Source organism: Stegostoma tigrinum, chromosome 26 (genome assembly GCF_030684315.1).
Source record: "Stegostoma tigrinum isolate sSteTig4 chromosome 26, sSteTig4.hap1, whole genome shotgun sequence".
Taxonomy (NCBI): domain Eukaryota; kingdom Metazoa; phylum Chordata; class Chondrichthyes; order Orectolobiformes; family Stegostomatidae; genus Stegostoma; species Stegostoma tigrinum.
The window spans coordinates 18,210,461-18,229,137 of NC_081379.1; the positions used below are offsets into that span (position 1 = coordinate 18,210,461).

General features: G+C 41.9%; 1 protein-coding gene across 5 annotated transcripts in view; it reads left to right on the forward strand.

The window, feature by feature from the left end:
• ttc28 (tetratricopeptide repeat domain 28) overlaps positions 1–18,677 on the forward strand; it is a 705,429-nt gene that overhangs the window by 677,867 nt on the left and 8,885 nt on the right. For all 5 annotated transcript variants that reach the window (XM_048556329.2, XM_048556332.2, XM_048556331.2 and 2 more), the window contains 2 exons: positions 5,153–5,282; positions 16,202–16,309. In XM_048556329.2, coding sequence (XP_048412286.1) covers positions 5,153–5,282; positions 16,202–16,309 — 238 coding nt within the window. The remainder of the gene's footprint in view (positions 1–5,152; positions 5,283–16,201; positions 16,310–18,677) is intronic.

The window sequence follows — 18,677 nt, forward strand, 5'->3', positions numbered from 1 at the left end:
ATGTATAGGGGAGCTGACATATTGATTTCTTGTTCCTCCACCTGATGAGTAATCTGCCTATTTCAGGCAAGTCACAAATATAAACGAGCAGAGCAATAACCAAAGAAGCCCTCAGGAATCGAGCCTCTATTTAATTTTTTCAGAAGTTTGCAATACCAGGAGCTCAAATCCTATTGTCATTGAACCCTTTAGAAATTATAATCTTGTCCCATAAATTTGTGTGTTACTAATCACGAGTGACGCTTCCCTTGCCTTTGCAGATGAAGATTTTATTTATGCGATCCTTTCTGATTGAGACCAAGGAATTATTTATTTTCCTTGCACTTCAGCCGTACTATATTTGTGTTCCATTCTGTTTGTAGAGTGCGTATATTTTCAAGCTGGGAAGTCTGTCTTCCATACAGTTTTGTTCAGCTGTAATGAACGTGACTGTTTCTCATCAGCATTTACATTAATCCTCTATATCCTCTGTAGTACTGGAACAATTATACCTTCCTCTGTACAACAGCTGAAAATAATGAAATCAATTTTTTTTACTACTTCCTTCCAGCTGTTTCGCCTCCTCTATTGCTGAAGGAAGGTATTAACTCCTTTATTGGAGTGCAGTTCCATGCATGCTATTCCCAAGTTAGAATGCTCAATCTGAGTTTAAATAATGAGTCTTTATAGACTATTAAGGCTATCATAGATGACCCCAATCAGATATACAGTATTTGGCACATAGCCATTCAAACAAAACTCATTGGATAATGATTAGAAGCAGAAATCCCACTTGATTTTCATATCCTAAATCATGGGCTCAGATGTGAACTATAAAACCCTAAACTGCTCCCAGACCGAACTCCTTAAAAAAAAATCAGGAACTGGACCACCAGCCATAAAATGTGTTTGCCCCTAAAATCAATGGAGCTGCTTGCAGTTTTTAAAATCGGGAAATTACTGTGCACTCCTTGCCCTGATGTTTGTCCAAGGTACAATTACTGTTGAAGGTCATTTTCAGCTTGGACATGTGCAGGACTTTCTGGTGATTTTGGAGTCCTTGCTCAGCCTTTTCCACAGCAGCAATGCTAAAATGACAGAGGCCTTCCGTTTTGGAGAAGACATTGTCCAAAAATTGGGCAACATGTTCCAGTGGCAGAAAAGATTCCGTAGGTTTAATGGTCAATACTAAATGATAGGGGAATCAAGGATTACTGGGAAAGGGCAGGGAAGTGAACGAGAGTGTGTTGGATCAGCTGTGATCCTATAGAATGGCAGAGCAGGCTCAAGGGGCCAAATGGCTTACTCCTGTTCCTATATCTTACAATCTTAACACCCATTATCTCAAAACGTTTCATTCCATCTCCACACCAGCCTTCCTCCCCACCATACCTCCATGAAATCTTTTACCCTTAACTTTGGATGTACTTAGTAGCTGCTTTCATTGGATAATTGAGATATTGACTAACCACAATTAAAAAGTCTGATTGAAATCACATCAAAATAATGAATGCAAAGCCTTGTTTGGCATTTGTATTTGCTAATAAATATAATCAGTGCATTCTATATATTCCTAATATAGTAAAGACAGATAGGAGCAGAACTGTGTCAGAACACTTTATTGTTATAATTTATAAAGGTAATAGTTTCTGAGAAAGGTGATATTAAACAACGCCATGACATAAATATCTTCTGTGCTTCACCATCTGATGTGCTATTTTCACCAAATCTCTGACTGCCTGGTCGCATGTGCAGTCACCCAAACCTGCATGTACTTCTGACTGTGATACAATGAAGGACATCAGGACTGTGTTCTGTTGAGTGACACGGTGCAATTACAGAGGGCACATACTCAACTTCCAGAGAGTTTGGCAAGAAAAGAAATTTAATGCTAGATTTAAACCATGACAAATGCAAAACTCTTTCAGTGTGAGGAGTGTAACAGCGTAAGTAGATCAAAAGTCATTTGCCAAGATCATATTTAACTATCAGCCCTCATTCCAAGCAGTGAGGAATTCAATATGGGTAGAAACAGAAAAAGAAACACATTAGTCGCCCATTGCTCACATTGTCTAATGTTCCATTGTATTGAATTCAACAGAGTTGAATATCTGGCATGTTCAAAAGCAGAAACAACTGTGAGGCTGCCAACTTTGTCCAATTTTATCTTTTTTTTAAAAGCACCTCTAATAGAAGTTATTATTTAGTTTGGAAATAAATTCACCAAAACTTCAAATAATTTTGATTCAATAGAATGGGGTAAGGAAATGGTAATTTTGCTGTGATATTTCAACTGGAAATGGGAAAAGAAAATGTTTCTGTCACCATCACATCCTAACGTTAAACCCAAGCCCTAGCCCTAGTCTTAACCCTGAACCCTAGCCCTCGCCCTCGACCTAAACCCTAGACCAAGCCCTGCCCCTAAATCCTAGCCCTAACAGTACACTTAAGCCATAGCACCTAGCCCTAGCCCTAGCCCCAAGCCTGAGCCTTAAATCCCAACCTGGGCCCTAGCCCTGTCCTTAGCCCTAAATCCTAGTTCTAGCCCTATCCCTAACCCTAATGCTAAACCCGAGCCCGGGCCCAAGACCCTAAGTCCAGCTCTAAACCCTAAGCCTAGCTCTAAACCCTAGCCCTAGCCTTAAACCCATGCCGTAGCCATAAGTGCTAAAGCCTAACCCTAACCCGAAGCCCATGCCCTATGCCATAACCCTAAACCCTGCACCCTAGCCCTTAGCCCTTAGCCTTAAGCTGTAAACCCTAATCCTAACTGCACGCATATAATTCTGTTAGAGCCAATAGCTGAGTTTATGACTGCACTTGTTTTTGAGGAAACCAGTAGTAAGTCGATGTACTGCTTAGCCCCAGTGAATTTGTTGAGAATGCCATGCCTTGTTCTGTGACCTGACTGATCTGCTGAAATCTCTTGTGACAGGCTGAAAGGACCAATAGGAAAGAGTCAGAGTCTGTGATTATTCTGGCAGTGACTTGGCAAAGAATATTTGCCAGTGCTGCTGGAAATAGGTCCTGCTGTGGGAGTCTGTGTTTTCAGTTCACTCAGAAGTGGGCACCATTGGCTGAGCCAGCATTCATTGCTCATCCTTAATTGCCCTTGAGAAGATAGCGGTGAGCTATCTCCTCGAACACTGCAGTTCACATACAATAGGTTGACCCACAGTGTGCTTAAGGTGGGAATTCCAGGATTTTGACCAAGTCATAGTGAGGAAACAACAATATATTTCCGAGTCGACATGGTAATTGGCTTGGAGGGGAGCTTGCAGGTGGCGATGTTCCCAAGTATCTGCTGCCCTTGTCCTTCTAGATGGAAGTGGTTGCGGGTTTGGAAGGTGCTGTCTAAGGAGCCTTGTTGAATTTCAGCAGTGCATCTCTTAGATAGTACACACTGCTGCTACTGAGTGTTGGCGGTAGAGGGAGTCAATGCTTGTGGATGTGGTGCCAATCAAGTGGACTGCTTTGGGTTCAAGCTTCTTGAGTGTTGTTGGAATTGCACACATCCAGGCAAGTGGGGAGTATTCCGTTACTTCCCGTACTTTTGCCTCTTTGATAGTCTGCCTATAGAAAGTAGTCTCCTTAGAACTTACAGAAAGACTTCCTGGCTTATGCAAGCTGAGTGCTGGAAAAGGCCTCCTGCGAGCTACCCTCCTCACCAGCTGTCTTCTAATTTGCAGAGCTGATGTAGGTGACGGAATGCTGGTTGCTGGTGCTCCTCTCCTTCTACCCATTTCTCCATTCGAAAGGAACTCATGGCAAACACTGAACATTTCCTGGTGTGATAATTTCACAAAGGAAGCAAACTAGTCATCCAGAACCTGAACATACTCCTGGACAGCTAGAAAGACCTCGTAATCCACTGAAATCTGGCTGAGTCCTCCTTTATCCATATTGTCAACAGTTCTGAGATTTGCTAGTGGGCCAGACATGAGGTGTTGCTTTCCAGTTGCTAGTCAAAGGTATCAGGTTTGACTTGTGTCATAAGATCCTGATTTAAATGGAGATCTGAGCCCTCACCTCTCTATAATGAGCATCTTGCCTAAAAATGACAGTTAAAATGTGAGTTAGGAGTGCCCCACATAAGTTTTAAATATAAATTTTCAGTTAAAGAGGACCTATAGCTTGACTCATGTGAGCACACCAGCGTAGAAATGGGATAATTCATACACTACCATTTTTGAGAAGAAGCTATTCACTTTCCATCAAGCAGGAAGCTTCAAAATCTTCATGGCAGCAATAGTCACAGTTAATAAGATCATACTATCCACTTTGTTCCCTTCTTGTGATTCTGGCTACCCAAAATCCTGTTTGTTGTCTTTAACCTTCTTATTTCCTTCATTAAACTTAAGATTTCTTTTTTCACCACTGTGTCACATATTTGCCAACCCATTAATGTTTTTAAAATGTTTCTCCTTTATATGTTGTCCATAATTCATGAATATAATCCTTTGTGTTTAAGTTCTGCCCAGAGCAGAAATGCTTCCTTAAATTCACTTTGCCGAGGCCTTTCATAAAGTTGAACGCTTCCCTCTGTTTTCCCTTTTCAAGAGGGAAAGTCCCAGTGTAGGAAATGCTTGACCCCCCTGTGAAGGCAACCCAAAATAGAGGCATCTTTGCATTTCCTTTGCTACTTCAGTAGTGAGCTCCTGTCCCTGGGTAGTGCTGCTAGTTTTTTGTTTGAACCAACAACGTGGAAGTCTTACCCCCTCCCACTTTCCTCAGTTAGCCTGCTCTTTGACTGACTGTCTTGTCCTAGCATTGCATTAAGCCCAGCTTCCCACCCAGTGCTCATAATCACTGAAAAACTCCCTGACACCTAGGCTTCCCCCTAGTGTGAAGATTCCACCCCTTCGAAACAAAAACTGCGACAGTTCTCCAGAAATGGTCTTCGTTTGTGGCTAAAAGAGTTTTGAGATGACCTCTGGATTTAAAAGCTCAGGCCCATTCTGTACATTTCAGCATTCTGTTTGCTTTATTAATAGCCCAGGAAGTGTGCTGAATATTTTGATGAAATTTTGTCTAAAACACCAAGATTTCTCTCCTGCTCCAGTACTTCATGTTTGTTTCCATTTAGTGCAAAATCCATTTCAACCTTCCCATTTCTTGTGTAATTTTCTCTGGAATAATATTTTTATAATTTTTTTCTCTTTATTTTGTACAGCTTCATCAAGTACTTGTTCAGCTTCAGACCGGAGAGAAAGAACAGGATTTTTCTTCAGCTCCTATTCAGGTGTCAATAAGTGTGCAGCTCTGGCGACTGCCAGGATGTCATGAGTTCCTGGCAGCATTAGGTATGACGCATTTCATGGAAAAGATTCCTCGGTAGTAAACCATTTTATGGAGATTGTATTTCGTAAAAATCCAAACATTCTCACCTTCTTTCTCTGACTGCCTGCTGACTTATGCCTTTTGTGACCTTGAAGCTCTTTAGATCAACTCTGATCCTAATTTAGCCAATTGTTAATTTATTGTTTCTTTAATCATCACTTTTTTCAATTGGTAAACTCTGGCCTCACATGATACTGTCCTGTACAGATCCCTTAGTTTCAAGATTCAAACATATAATGATTTCACTGATCTCAACCAGGGCAGCTGTTGGGATATCGGTCATTCACTGCACCTTGAATTCGGGAAGGGGGACAATCAGTTTTCAAGAAATGTGGTTAAGGACATTAATGGATTGGCCCTTAATGCACCCCATAGTATAATCGTCTGCCAACACATTCTGCCACATGTTCAGAATAGGAAAGGACAAATTTTAGAAGGGAAAATAGATTAATTTAATCCATCTTGCCATGCAATGAATAACTTCTAAAAACATTTTCATTCCTGAAATGACAACAGTACTTATTCTAATGATAGAGCCATGTCACATGAGCCTGGAGTTTAAAATGAAATACTTTAATTTTTTTTCTTTTTTAAAAGAAAATGAAATTAATTGCTTTAAATAGACATCAAAATGACACTCACTACCTCTTTAATTCAGAGGAAGATGGGAAAGTTGAAAATTCTTTTACCATTTCAAAATTGCCTTTTAAATGAGCGACTGACTAGCAGTCAGGCCTGGTTGATTACTCCTCTGTTCTAAATTATTAGAACCATTATGTTAAAGTGACTTTGAAAAAATTATCTTTCATGCAGTTGCCTTCCTGGGAGCGGTGCATTTATACTGTTTAATTTGCAGTGCTTTAGAATGCATTGTATTGAAATATCAGTTCTGCCGAAAATACAAATTCACAAGGAAGTTATTTGAATAGATCATTTCTAAATAAACTTATCAGATCCTGAATCACCCCTGACAGGACAGGAAATTGCTCATGTCATTCCTCACTTTTCTTCACTGGCAGATTTTCCTCTTATCAGTGACACAATTAAGGCTGGTTAACTGTAAAGTTTGCACGATGGACCCCTGAATCTAAATTAGAACAAACTATATCTTGCTCCCTTTGGTTTCAGTATTGCGTAGCTCGTAACAACAATTTATGAATGAAAATTTAATGTTTAAAGATGAAAAATTATATCTTTCACGTTTGATATCATTATGATAGGATATTGTCTTCAATTGGCAATCTTGGTTTCATTTACTGTTCTTAGCGGAGCAATTAAAACAATGTGAATTGTTTGAGGATAATATGTTTTATGCCTCAGAGACCAAGGCCCAGATTTTCCTAGGGTTAGAAAAACTCCTTGGACGTTTAGATAGTGCAGTTGGCAGGACCCAGATTTTATCTTTAATATTTGTTCGTGGGATGTGGGCATCACTTTTATTGCCCATCCCTAGTTGCCCAGAGGGCAGTTAAGAGTCAACTATATGGCTGTGGTCTGAAGCCTTGTTACATAGGAATGTCCCTAACTTTCCAACAGCTGGCCATTTCAATGTACAACCTTGCTCCAAGGCTAATGTTTTTGACCTGGGCCTGCTACGGTGATCCAATGAAACACAACACAAGCTGGAGAAAAGCACCTCATTTTCCATTTAGGCCTCTCTCAGCTTCAAGGACTCAATACTGAATTCCACAACTTCAAGGCATGACATCTGTCCTCCATTTCTCTTCTGCTCTTCCACCTCCTTCCCTTCTGCATACGCACACAAAAATCATATATATGAACACACAGATGTGGACACAATACACATGTACGTTCGTGCATACACACAAGTACATTCACACACACACACACACACACACACACACACACACACACACACACACACACACACAAAACGTACTTAGGATACCTGTACTACACTGCGGCTCTCCTTATTGCATCTGCCAGCAGTTTTAAGATCCAAATTGGTTTTGAATCTGCTCATGTCTTACACAATATATATTTATCATCCCTTAATCAGGAAGTTGTTTATAATATTTATTTTAAATTCAATCCTCATAAATTTCCACGTTGTTCTCTCAATCCTCTTTCTTGGTAGTTTCATGCTCAATTGGGGGAGTCTTATAAGGGATCTGAGCACCATGGGCTATGGCAAGATTTGTGACTGAACCGTAAAGGAGTCTAGCAAGGGGTGCCCATCCTGACATCAGGAGCATCTCACACATTTATGGGATCTGATAACTTTGTCACTTGCCGGCAGCAAATTGCCAATTGAGAGGGAAATACTGCTTGTTACTCCATGTTGCGAAGGACCAACCAGCATGTCAGGGCACTCTACAAGGGCTCCAACCATGCATATATCCCTCATCCACTGACTTGGACATCCAGCATTTGCTTCGCAACCATCATGGCACTGTTCCAATCCGCTTCCAGGCCATTCAGGAAGCGCAGATTTGCATTACAGGGTACACCAACAACTGAAAGGCTGTTGCAGGGGCAGCCACCCAGCTCACAGACTGGGCCAGGCTGCATCTCTGGGCTTTTCACTTTCTCTCTTAGTGCCAACCTGCACGTTCACACCATCCTTGACTTGCTGTGTCAATGCATGGAGTCACATAATCAGATGGCTTGCCTGCTGGTTAGCAAACTTTATCCAAGGTGTTTTATATGGCTCTGAGCTATGTCTGTCTCACTCCATCATGTGCCAGCAGCCAATGCAGCAAGCAGTCAGCCATGTCTCCAAGTCTTAGGGTAATTGTCCTCAGTAAAGTCCATAGAAGCACCCTTCAATCGGGGGTACTGGCACAGTTAGACAAGAGCAGCCTTCTGTCCTAGCAAAGGGGACTGACCATGGTGTTAAGCATCCTGTCAGGGTGATCTCGGTGAGGGGCTGTGTCACCTCAGGAAGTGATTCATGGTCAGCCCTGTCGCTCCATGGTGCCCAGTCTGTGAGATACAGCTCTCAAGGTCAGAGCTATGTACAGGTATGGCTCAGGGATCTGTCTGCTTTGGTTACTGAAGTGGGTGTGCCATGGTGAATCAGTCGGGTTTGTCCAGAGAAATTAAAGAGAGAAAGGGGCTTGGGGGTGGGTGAGGGGCCTGTAGGAGAATTACCAAGTTATTCTTTGAGACTGAGGGCCGAGGTGGTGTGGAGATGACAAATGTGAAGGGGTTTGGTTGGCGGGCAATAGTTTTTACAAGTGGGGTATGGTAAAGCATGCTTAGGAAAGGTGTGCTGTAGGACGGTTTTTTTCCCGGGGGAGGAGCACCTTGTCTTCAAGGGAGGCTGCACAATGTATGACCACCGCAGGCGTGTTATCCTCAAACATCGTGGTTTTGACGAAATGGGGGTTGGTGGGTGTGGGGATCTGGTACAGATCATGTAGGGATTTTATTTGGGGACCTAGAGATGTGCGAAGCCTATGGGATTTATGGGAAGGGCTATCAGTATTGAGATCTGGATGTTTTTGGCCTTACTGATACACAGAGGCAGAGGCTAGAAGCCAGCGGCTGAGGAGTGTTCTCCGTCACCTTCCATTGTGCTGGAAGTTGAAAGTGAGGAATGGTGAAGAAAACGGCTGCAGCAGACTCTCAACACAAATATCGCACTGGTGCAGTTACATTCAAATACTGTATAATGCATATATAGTGTCATCAAAGTGCCCTCAACAAATTTCCTTCCATATTTATCCAACCGCTACGTCTGTGTGTATTTTCTGGTTCTGCAGGGAGCCTGCTCAGCATGGTAGACTGATGGTCCTGGGAATTTGCCCAGATGGGCCTGGGGGTGCTTGCTATTTGGTTGGGTAAAACGTACTGAGGATCTCTTGCCACTTGCAAGCTTCCACTCCTTGGTGTGAATGACCAAGGGTTGGAGGAGGACATGTAGTTGGGTTGGGTGAAGGCATGGACACCTCTGGAGTGTGCTGAGTGGAGACTTCTGAGGGTGATGTGTCAGTTTGCTTCCTTGAACTGGTGGAGAGTGCTTTCTTGAACTGTCCTCCCTCCTTGTGAGTGCACATGGAATGCACACCAGGTTCCCCATCCCTTTGTCACTATGCCTTTGGTCTTGAGGTCTAATAGCCAGAGTGGTGGAATGCCGGTGTGTGTGCCTCGGTTGCTGTCTATGGCAGCTGCCAGTCTGTCCATGGAGGCAGACAGTTGCAAAATTCCCTGCTAGGATGCAGCTTCTGGGCAATGAGGGCTATTGTGACCCACAGACCTGAATGCTGTTCTTGTCACTCCCTGAGGATGTGGATGAAGTTTCTGATCACAGCACCACAGGATCCTCTCCAACCAGGGGCTAAACAGGTATCTGGTTGCCGGCAATCTTCCAGCAGCCTGGACATTTCTTCCTCTGCAAACTATGGAGTTGTCATAGTGAAACGCTGCTTGCATTGTGCTCCCACACTGACTATACCTAACATTCTCAACGAGGTGTCAGTATCTGACCTGGTATGGGATGCAGGAGACTGCTTTGCTGATGCTTTCCCTGAGGCTTCAGTACTCTCATCCTCAGAGACTGCGGGGGTGGCTTTGGCGAGAACTGTTTGTTTCATAAAGGAGCTGGTGGAATTGGCAGTGCTACCTGTAAGACAAGAGAGAGAAGACCACACAGCTGGTGGGTAGAAGAGGTGTGCAATGAATGAGTCTGAATGAGAATGAATGCGCTTACTGTGAGAGTTACAGTGAAATGAAGTTGACAGAGCATGGATGCTTTGGCATTCCCACTGGAGCGGTCCTGGTATTCTTCCTCAAAGGGCAGGAGTCTGTCCTGGAGGAGCTAAGGAGTCTGACGTTGGACATCTCTCCGAACATAGATGCTCCATCTGCCCTGTTGTGAGCTGCCTTCTCTTGTAATGAGAGAGAGAGAGAGAATGAGGAATTGAGTGAGATAAATGTGGGTAGCACAGCTGTTAGTCATGGTGCAGGTTGATGAAAGGTGGTGAGATGTCCCGAGTGACTGAGTACATAACACAGAGGCCATCCAGGGCTACTGGAGTAGGAGATTTGGTGGGGAGGGTATGCATGAATGAGGAAGGATGTTTTGGAAAACAGAGTGTCTGTGGCAGGGCCTTGGTGAGAGGTGGATGCAGGAGCAGATAGAAGAATGTGACAGTTTTTACCCTGACACAGTGACCACCTTATATTACCTCCGGCTGTTCCTCTGGACTGTGGGGACGGTGCTGACTAAAGTGGTGTCAGAGCAGGCTGCCGGGATCTAGTGGCATGGCCTCCTCTGCCATTCCTTCCGAAATAGGACTCTTCACCTTTACACCATCCTCTCGAACAGGACCTTGAGGTCCCCGTCTGAGAATCGCGGTTCCATCATCATCCTCCTTGACATCTTCTGGAAAGATCCTTGATCAAGCAGGGCAGCTTTGAAATGCTAGTGCTAGTCTGGGTACACTGCACCTTTTTTGAAATGGTGTGGATGTGAGGGATGCTGTTTTTTTTGGATATATCCACTTAGTGCTGAGTTGTTCTAGGAATGGAGCATGGGAAGATGGGCTGGAATTGGATGTGATGAACACCTTAGAGGCAGGAAAGGTAGTTAACGAGGTGAATTTCATAAGACATGTTATAGACCATGGCCAAAATACTTAATGCAATTTGCTCTTAGCCAATCAAATTAAGATTCAGCCTGTGATATAAATTACCTTAGGTGTACCAAGAGTAGAATTCATGTTTTAATCCAAATCAATCATCTTTTACTTTGCTGAGTTGTGGAGCTTGTCAAAGTAGCATCTGATGTGGAGATTATTGAAGACTATGATATCCACACAGGATTAGTTATTGTTCTCTCTTTTGCTACTCTGGGCAGCGTCACATAGAGCCCATGCATTTGCCTTTTATACCGTGGGCCCTCTGTTTCTGATACAGACTTCACTAAGCCGACATGCAATGGTATTTTATTTAAACACAGTGTAGATTGCTATACCTTAAAGCTGAGGTGCCCTTAGATCTTGATGTGGATTGCAATTCGATAGGGAGTCCTGGGAAAGCTGATTTTTCTTTCTCTTTGTGTTCCAAATTGTGTTCAATAATCCATTAATTAAATAGCTTAAAAATAGTCTGAGTAGGAACAATTATGATTATGTTTTAATGGTCCAAGACAGAGATGAGTAAGATGCATTATTTTGAATAATTAGCCCAGTGGGTCCCAACAGGATCATTTTCTGCTAGCTCTGTTCCCCTTATTACATTAGATGCCTTCCACAGCCAATAGAAATTTTCCTGTTTTCTCTCTTAACATCTAGAATAAATGACAATACAAATAAAAAGAAAGCTGACTACGAAACAGTCATTGCAGATACATCCCAAAAAACAAATGTTGCACAAGAAACCTCTGAATAAGTCTATTCAATAAAATGATTGGCTCACATTTGTTTGAGGACACATTAGCAGAGAGAAACAGATTAGGTGGGAGGCTGCATACTGAGGTGGTGGGTTATGTAATGGATTGTGCAGCCAGCTTGCATTTGCCGTAATCGAATTCAAACCCAGGTCAGAAAGATGAAATGAAGTTCTCTGTCCAATAGCAGTGCTACAAAAAGAAATCTGGGCAGAAACTCAACTGAATATTATGGACCAGACCAGACCCCCTCAAAATATATTAAGACAGTCACCTTGACCCTACCATTTTCTTATCTTAAAGGTAAATGTCAGGTGCTGAGTTCCAGATGTTAATTGATTGATCAACCTCCACAACATTAAGCAAAACACAATTTATTCAAACACTATTGTTAAAATATAACACAAGAAAGAGAAACGTGGAACAAGTTAACTCTATTGGAAAACTTAACAGGATAATAGATTATTTTACTACGAAACAGTAACTGTGCCAATATAGTAACATGGTATAAATGCTCCCACAGCAGGAAGAGGACACCCAGCTTTTGGCTGTAACCAAGAGAGGGACAAAAAAAGCTTCCAGCTCTTCAAAATCCCAACTGCAGCTGGATACCGAAAGTAAAAATCCCCGGATCTGTGGGTGGGGGATTGACCACACCTATTCAGGCTGCTCCTGTTGTTTCAGCATTTTAAAAAAATCACCCAAGACTTCACAAGTTCTCAGTACCTGTCCCCCAATCCCCCTCTAAAAGAAACCAGCACAAAACACAACTCTTAAAGCCATAGCATCATCACGCCAATGAGCCACCTTTATACTTCCAGTTTCACTGAGGGAGGCATAGAACAGTTAGTGGAACAATGCCACAGGACATGGCATTCTGAGGTTGGCTCTGAGATACAATTTTCTAGCACACTAGGTAGCAATTTCACAAGTCCAAATGTTGCTTCAGACAGATATGTAACTATGTTGAATCTCTTGGTTCCAAGTAGAAATATTTGCACCAACCATTTACTATTCCATTACTCACAGTTAGACTTTCTGACTTTAAACAGACAGATCAATTTAAGCACCTCCTTACCAGGAGAATAATAAATTGACCTTTTAATGATATAATAGGCTGTCGTCATAAATCAGTTTATCATCCAGGTTGTTAGAAGCTGCATCGTTGAGGTTGTCTTTTTTTTAATCAATATCCCTTTGTTTCCTTTTGTTCAGGTAAATATTGGCCAAGGTTGTCACTTTGAAGTTTCCAGGATAGCAAAAGGAAATGGCACAGTGTTCATTTCAGTAAAAGTTGTAAATATTGGTTGCAACCGTCAGAAAAGACTGAAGTTTTTTTTGCCAGAAGTTAAGGTAGTAGCCTGTGGAATTTATCTGAAGTGTTTAACTTGAACTATCATTTCTTTATGATAAAGGCGAAAGATAAATATTGATCAAGCTACGATATAAAGTAATACTCAGTAATAATTTTCATGACAGTTAATTTTGTGGTGTGTCAATTTTGTCAGCATCAATAGTTAAAGTAGGTTGGAACAGAGTTAATGGGAACTGCAGATGCTGGAGATTCCAAGATAATAAAATGTGAGGCTGGATGAACACAGCAGGCCAAGCAGCATCTCAGGAGCACAAAAGCTGACGTTTCGGGCCTAGACCCTTCATCAGAGAGGGGGATGGGGGGAGGGAACTGGAATAAATAGGGAGAGAGGGGGAGGCGGACCGAAGATGGAGAGTAAAGAAGATAGGTGGAGAGGGTGTAGGTGGGGAGGTAGGGAGGGGATAGGTCAGTCCAGGGAAGACGGACAGGTCAAGGAGGTGGGATGAGGTTAGTAGGTAGCTGGGGGTGCGGCTTGGGGTGGGAGGAAGGGATGGGTGAGAGGAAGAACCGGTTAGGGAGGCAGAGACAGGTTGGACTGGTTTTGGGATGCAGTGGGTGGGGGGGAAGAGCTGGGCTGGTTGTGTGGTGCAGTGGGGGGAGGGGATGAACTGGGCTGGTTGAGGGATGCAGTGGGGGAAGGGGAGATTTTGAAACTGGTGAAGTCCACATTGATACCATATGGCTGCAGGGTTCCCAGGCGGAATATGAGTTGCTGTTCCTGCAACCTTCGGGTGGCATCATGGTGGCAGTGCAGGAGGCCCATGATGGACATGTCATCAAGAGAATGGGAGGGGGAGTGGAAATGGTTTGCGACTGGGAGGTGCAGTTGTTTGTTGCGAACTGAGCGGAGGTGTTCTGCAAAGCGGTCCCCAAGGAACAGAGTGGCTTGTGATTCAGTGCTGAACGATTTGACTGTTTTCTGTCTGAGTCCTTGATGTGCCGTTACTGTGTTTTAAACCCCACCACTTGGTTTTAAGGATCTCAAGTCCTGACTAGGACCAGATTTGTCTTGACCAATTCCTATGTGTGTGCTAATAAAGGAATTAAAAGTTCTTTCAGCTGGTAGACTTTTTTTTTGTGTACACTAACAGTATAGTGTCACAAGTGACAAGCCAATAAGCTCATCCCTGATGATTGCAGTAACCCCGATTCAGCTGATTTCACTATGTCCTATGCTTTATCTTGACTTATATCTTGACTGGACTCCCTGCTGATCCGGTCAATTTAAATTGGAGCATAGCTCTTTCAATGTTTTCCATTTTAATCAGGATATACATGGGCAGCTTCCTATTTCCAGGTTCTGAGGATGGGTCACTGATCCAAAGTATTAACTCTGACTTCTCTTTATAGATGGTACCAGACCTGGTAAGCTTTTCCAGCAACTTCTGTTTTTGTTTCTGCTTTACCACATCTGCGGTTGTTTTGGGTTTTATTTCATATTTCCATTCCTTTCTTTGATAGCTGTGTAATTCCAATAATTGTGGTGTGAAACCCAACAGACTGGGACATATCAAGCAGTAATTATTAGATTTCATTAAATTCTTCTGTTCCTTACTTTAATTAAATTGTTGACCCAAGAAGTAATTAACAGCTAAATTTAATTGAAACTTATCAGCTGTTATGTTGACAAATATCACACAGACAAAATTTGATCAACAAAAACCTTGATGCAAAACAAATTTCTTTCTCCCTTTTTCCTCCAATAGCAAGAAATGGTAAGTGTTCCTAAAGAATTACTGTTTCAAAGATTGTTGCAATCCACAAGGATACTTGCAGGAGTACAGTATTGAAATTGTCAAAGTGAATATATATGTCAGCAAATTTTTCAGCAAAGTAAAAGAAAATGGCATATTTTTCAATAAAAGGTTAGATAAGTACTTTTTTTTAAAAAAAGTGGATAACTTTAAATTATCTTTTTCTTAAACTCATTGATCTAGACATTATGGTCATATGATGTTCTGCAAGTTATCTGCCACCTGCACTATACCACTATTGTACTGGTGGGAAATAAATTTAAAAATAAAGTACACTGTTTTCAGTCTTCATTTAATAGAGACTTGAAAGCTCTTGTGAAGAAAACACAGTGAACTTAAAACCTTCTGCAGAGAGAGAATGCAGGAGAAACACAACAGGTTTGGCTGTGTCTGTGGTCAGAGAGAGCATCAGAGTTAATGTCTGGAGTCCTGTGTGACTTCTTCAGCACATGATGCTGCCAGACCTGCTGAGTTCCTAAGCGTTTTCAGTGTTTGTTTCAGATTTCCAGCATCTGCAGTATTTTTATTTTGACGATCTCAAGTCCTGACTAGGACCAAATTCATCTTGACACATTCCCATGCGTGTGCTAATAAAGGAATTAAAAGTTCTTTCAGCTGGTAGACATTTTTTGTTGTGTACACTAACAGTATAGTGTCGCAAATGACAAGCAGTGTCATAACGATGCCACCCATAAGTTGCAGGAACAGCAACTCACATTCCGCTTGGGAACCCTGCAGCCCAATGGTATCAATGTGGACTTGACCAGCTTCAAAATCTCCCCTTCCCCCACCGCATCCCAAAACCAGCCCAGTTCGTCTCCGCCTCCCTAACCTGTTCTTCCTCTCACCTATCCCCTCCTCCCACCTCAAGCCGCACCTCCACTTCCTACCTACTAACCTCACCCTGCCCCCTTGACCCGTCCGTCCTCCCCGAACTGACCTACCCCTCCCTACCTCCCCGCCCATACTCTCCTCTCCACCTTTGCTCTTCTTTGCTCTCCGTCTTCGGTCCGCCTCCCCCTCTCTCCCTATTTATTTCAGAATCCTCTCCCCCTCCCCTTTTCTGATGAAGGGCCTAGGCCCGAAACGTCAGCTTTTGTGCTCCTAAGATGCTGCTGGGCCTGCTGTGTTCATCCAGCTTCACACTTTGTTATCTCGGATTCTCCAGCAACTGAAGTTCCCATTATCTGTGAAGCCAATAAGCTCATCCCTGATGATTGCAATGACCCCCTGATTATAGGCAGCACAGGCAGGATGTGCGGAGCAGGTCACTTGTTCATGTCATCAGGAAAAAAAGAATGTGTGATTGTGGAGCAAGTCAAATCCAAACAGGTAAAAGAGAGAAAAGCTGCAAGACCTGCTGATGCTAATATTTCTTTTTACAAACTGTTGTTTTAGGTTTTGATCTGTGTGAGGTGGGGCAAGAGGAAGTGGTGTTGAAGACGGGCAAACAGGCAAACAGAAAAACCATGCACTTTGCTCTCCAGTCTTTGCTTGCTTTGTTTGGTGAGTTGTGAAACACATTTTTAGAACTGAATTACAGTGCATGAAAGGCAGATGCTATGATCCGCTAAGTATCGGTCTAGATCAATGTGGTACAAGCCAGCTAAAACTGAGGCAAATGGATTTTTCAGTGATCACTGTTGTCTAAGCATCAGCTTATCAACTGCTTACAGGGGGTTTTTTCACATTTTCAATGTAATACCTCCTCCCGTCATTGAGTTTCTTGAAGTAGGTAAAAGGTGAACGTAAAAGGAAGTGCAAGATGCTAGTCTAATTAACCTTAAGATCAAAAGCCCAAACTTAAGTCATATAAATTCTGCACATGTATCCTATTTCCATACCTAACAGTTCTGAAGGAATGTCAGCTTCTATAAATTGCCAGGAAAAATGCCCACATGCTTTGGAATAAGTGCATTGGAAATATCTATGGAGGAGATGCTGGGAATTTGGATTTAGAAGATTAAAACCATGGGAAATAGTAAGGAAGAGCTGGATCAATAGACTAACTAGTCCGTCTGTTCCTAAACAGCACCACACAAGCAATTCTGATGATTTCTGCATCCTTAACACAAAATGATACCAATTCTCTTATGTTCAGAATAGCTGATAGATACTTTAAAATATTGACTCAGTTGATGATGTTCTTGATTCTGAATCGAAGTTTGAGCATTCAAGCCTGAATCCTAGGTGTGAACAAGAAAATCTGTGCTATCATGTGCAGTCCTGATGGATTGTTGCGCTGTCAGAGACACTGCTTTGAATTAAATTTGATGACGGTTTCAGCACTACTCCCCATGTTCAGATAAACTAATAAAAATCCTCATGGAAGAATGAATTTGCTCATTGTGTGGTGAAATTATTGATCTACTATTTTGAATACAGTAAGGAGTATTGCATGACATGACAATCGTAACAATTCTCCCAATCCCTTTGCACATTTCAAAAAACAGAAAATCATCTTTGTACCGAGATCAACATTTCTCCCTCAATCACCATGAGAAAAAAGATATTACCTGATCATTTAATTAGGTTGCTAGTTCATTGCCTGCTTTAGAGTATGTTAAATGTTTTAAGATGTTCATTCCTTAAAAAGTTAACTATTACTCAACACCCCCAACTGCTTAGTGGGCAAATGTATTTCGGTGATGTAGTTTTATCAGTGGGCTTGTGAAATAACTGCAGTTTTCACGAGATATCTGATCTGCACCTGTTCATTATTCAGTAATCTGTCAAAGTTGTGTGGATATCAGTTGAGGATAGGATTGAGTTTTTTCTGTGATACCTTCAATAGTAAGCTGCTGACATTAACTGTCTGGGTGTAATTTGAAGAATTGACACTAAAGCTATATTTTGGCCCGTGGCTGTAAGTTTCAGTACTATAACCAAACAAAGAGTCAGCAGCTTTAGAAGAAGAGGGCAGCAAGCTGAATTCTTTAATTAACATTGCTCCACCTCTTGCTCTGAAATTAGCACTTCTCATTCAATTAACTGAGATTGTGCTGATGAGGATTATTGAATGGCACTTAGTAAGATTATCTGTAGGGGTTGCAAAAGAAGCTTTGAATTAATTGTGTCAAAAAGTTTTTAGAAGATCATGATTCATAATTTAAATTTTTTGTTTAAGTGTCACTTGACCTTTTAACAGAGATTATCTTGCAGAAGCAACATTAGTTTTAATAGGATTACACCAGCAAAATTGATTCATAATGATAATCTCTGGAAGATTGTACACATAGGGAAGGATCTTATTTATTTATTTTGTATAATTGTTCAAAATCTGATTTCAGTAAATGACAGAAATAGGTTGGAGAAGGTGATGCAGTAGGTTGTATGAACTGCAGCTTTATATTGTGCGTAGTTCATTCAGTTCTGTAACAAATGAGTAACCAGCTCCTAAATAAATTAAACAAGAAGGTGTCTATATAATTAGATGGGATGACGTTGTGCATTTTGAATTATATTTGAAATGTTTTCTTGGATCTCCAATAGAAATATTGTAATTTATTTTGTCACACTGTTTATTAATGCATGGGGCTGCGCCTGACTCCTATTTTGATTATAGATTTGCTTATCGTTTGTTTGTTTCGTTGTCATTTTTCTCCGGATTTCTTACTGTTTCCGCCATCTCAGCCAGAGGCACAGTAAAGCAGCTGACAGCAGATGTGCACCTGCTGCTGGTGTGTATATGAGACTGGCTGAACAAGGGATGCTATCTGCCAGTAATTTTTGTTAAGTTTTTGCTCCCTTTTTCGTGAAATGTTTTGCAGTACTTCGTCCTTATCTGATGGCCCTCGACGGCTTGAGCATTTAATACGAGACAAACTTTTAAATGCTCAAGTTCAATTGGCCAAACAAACATTTATTTGCGGAG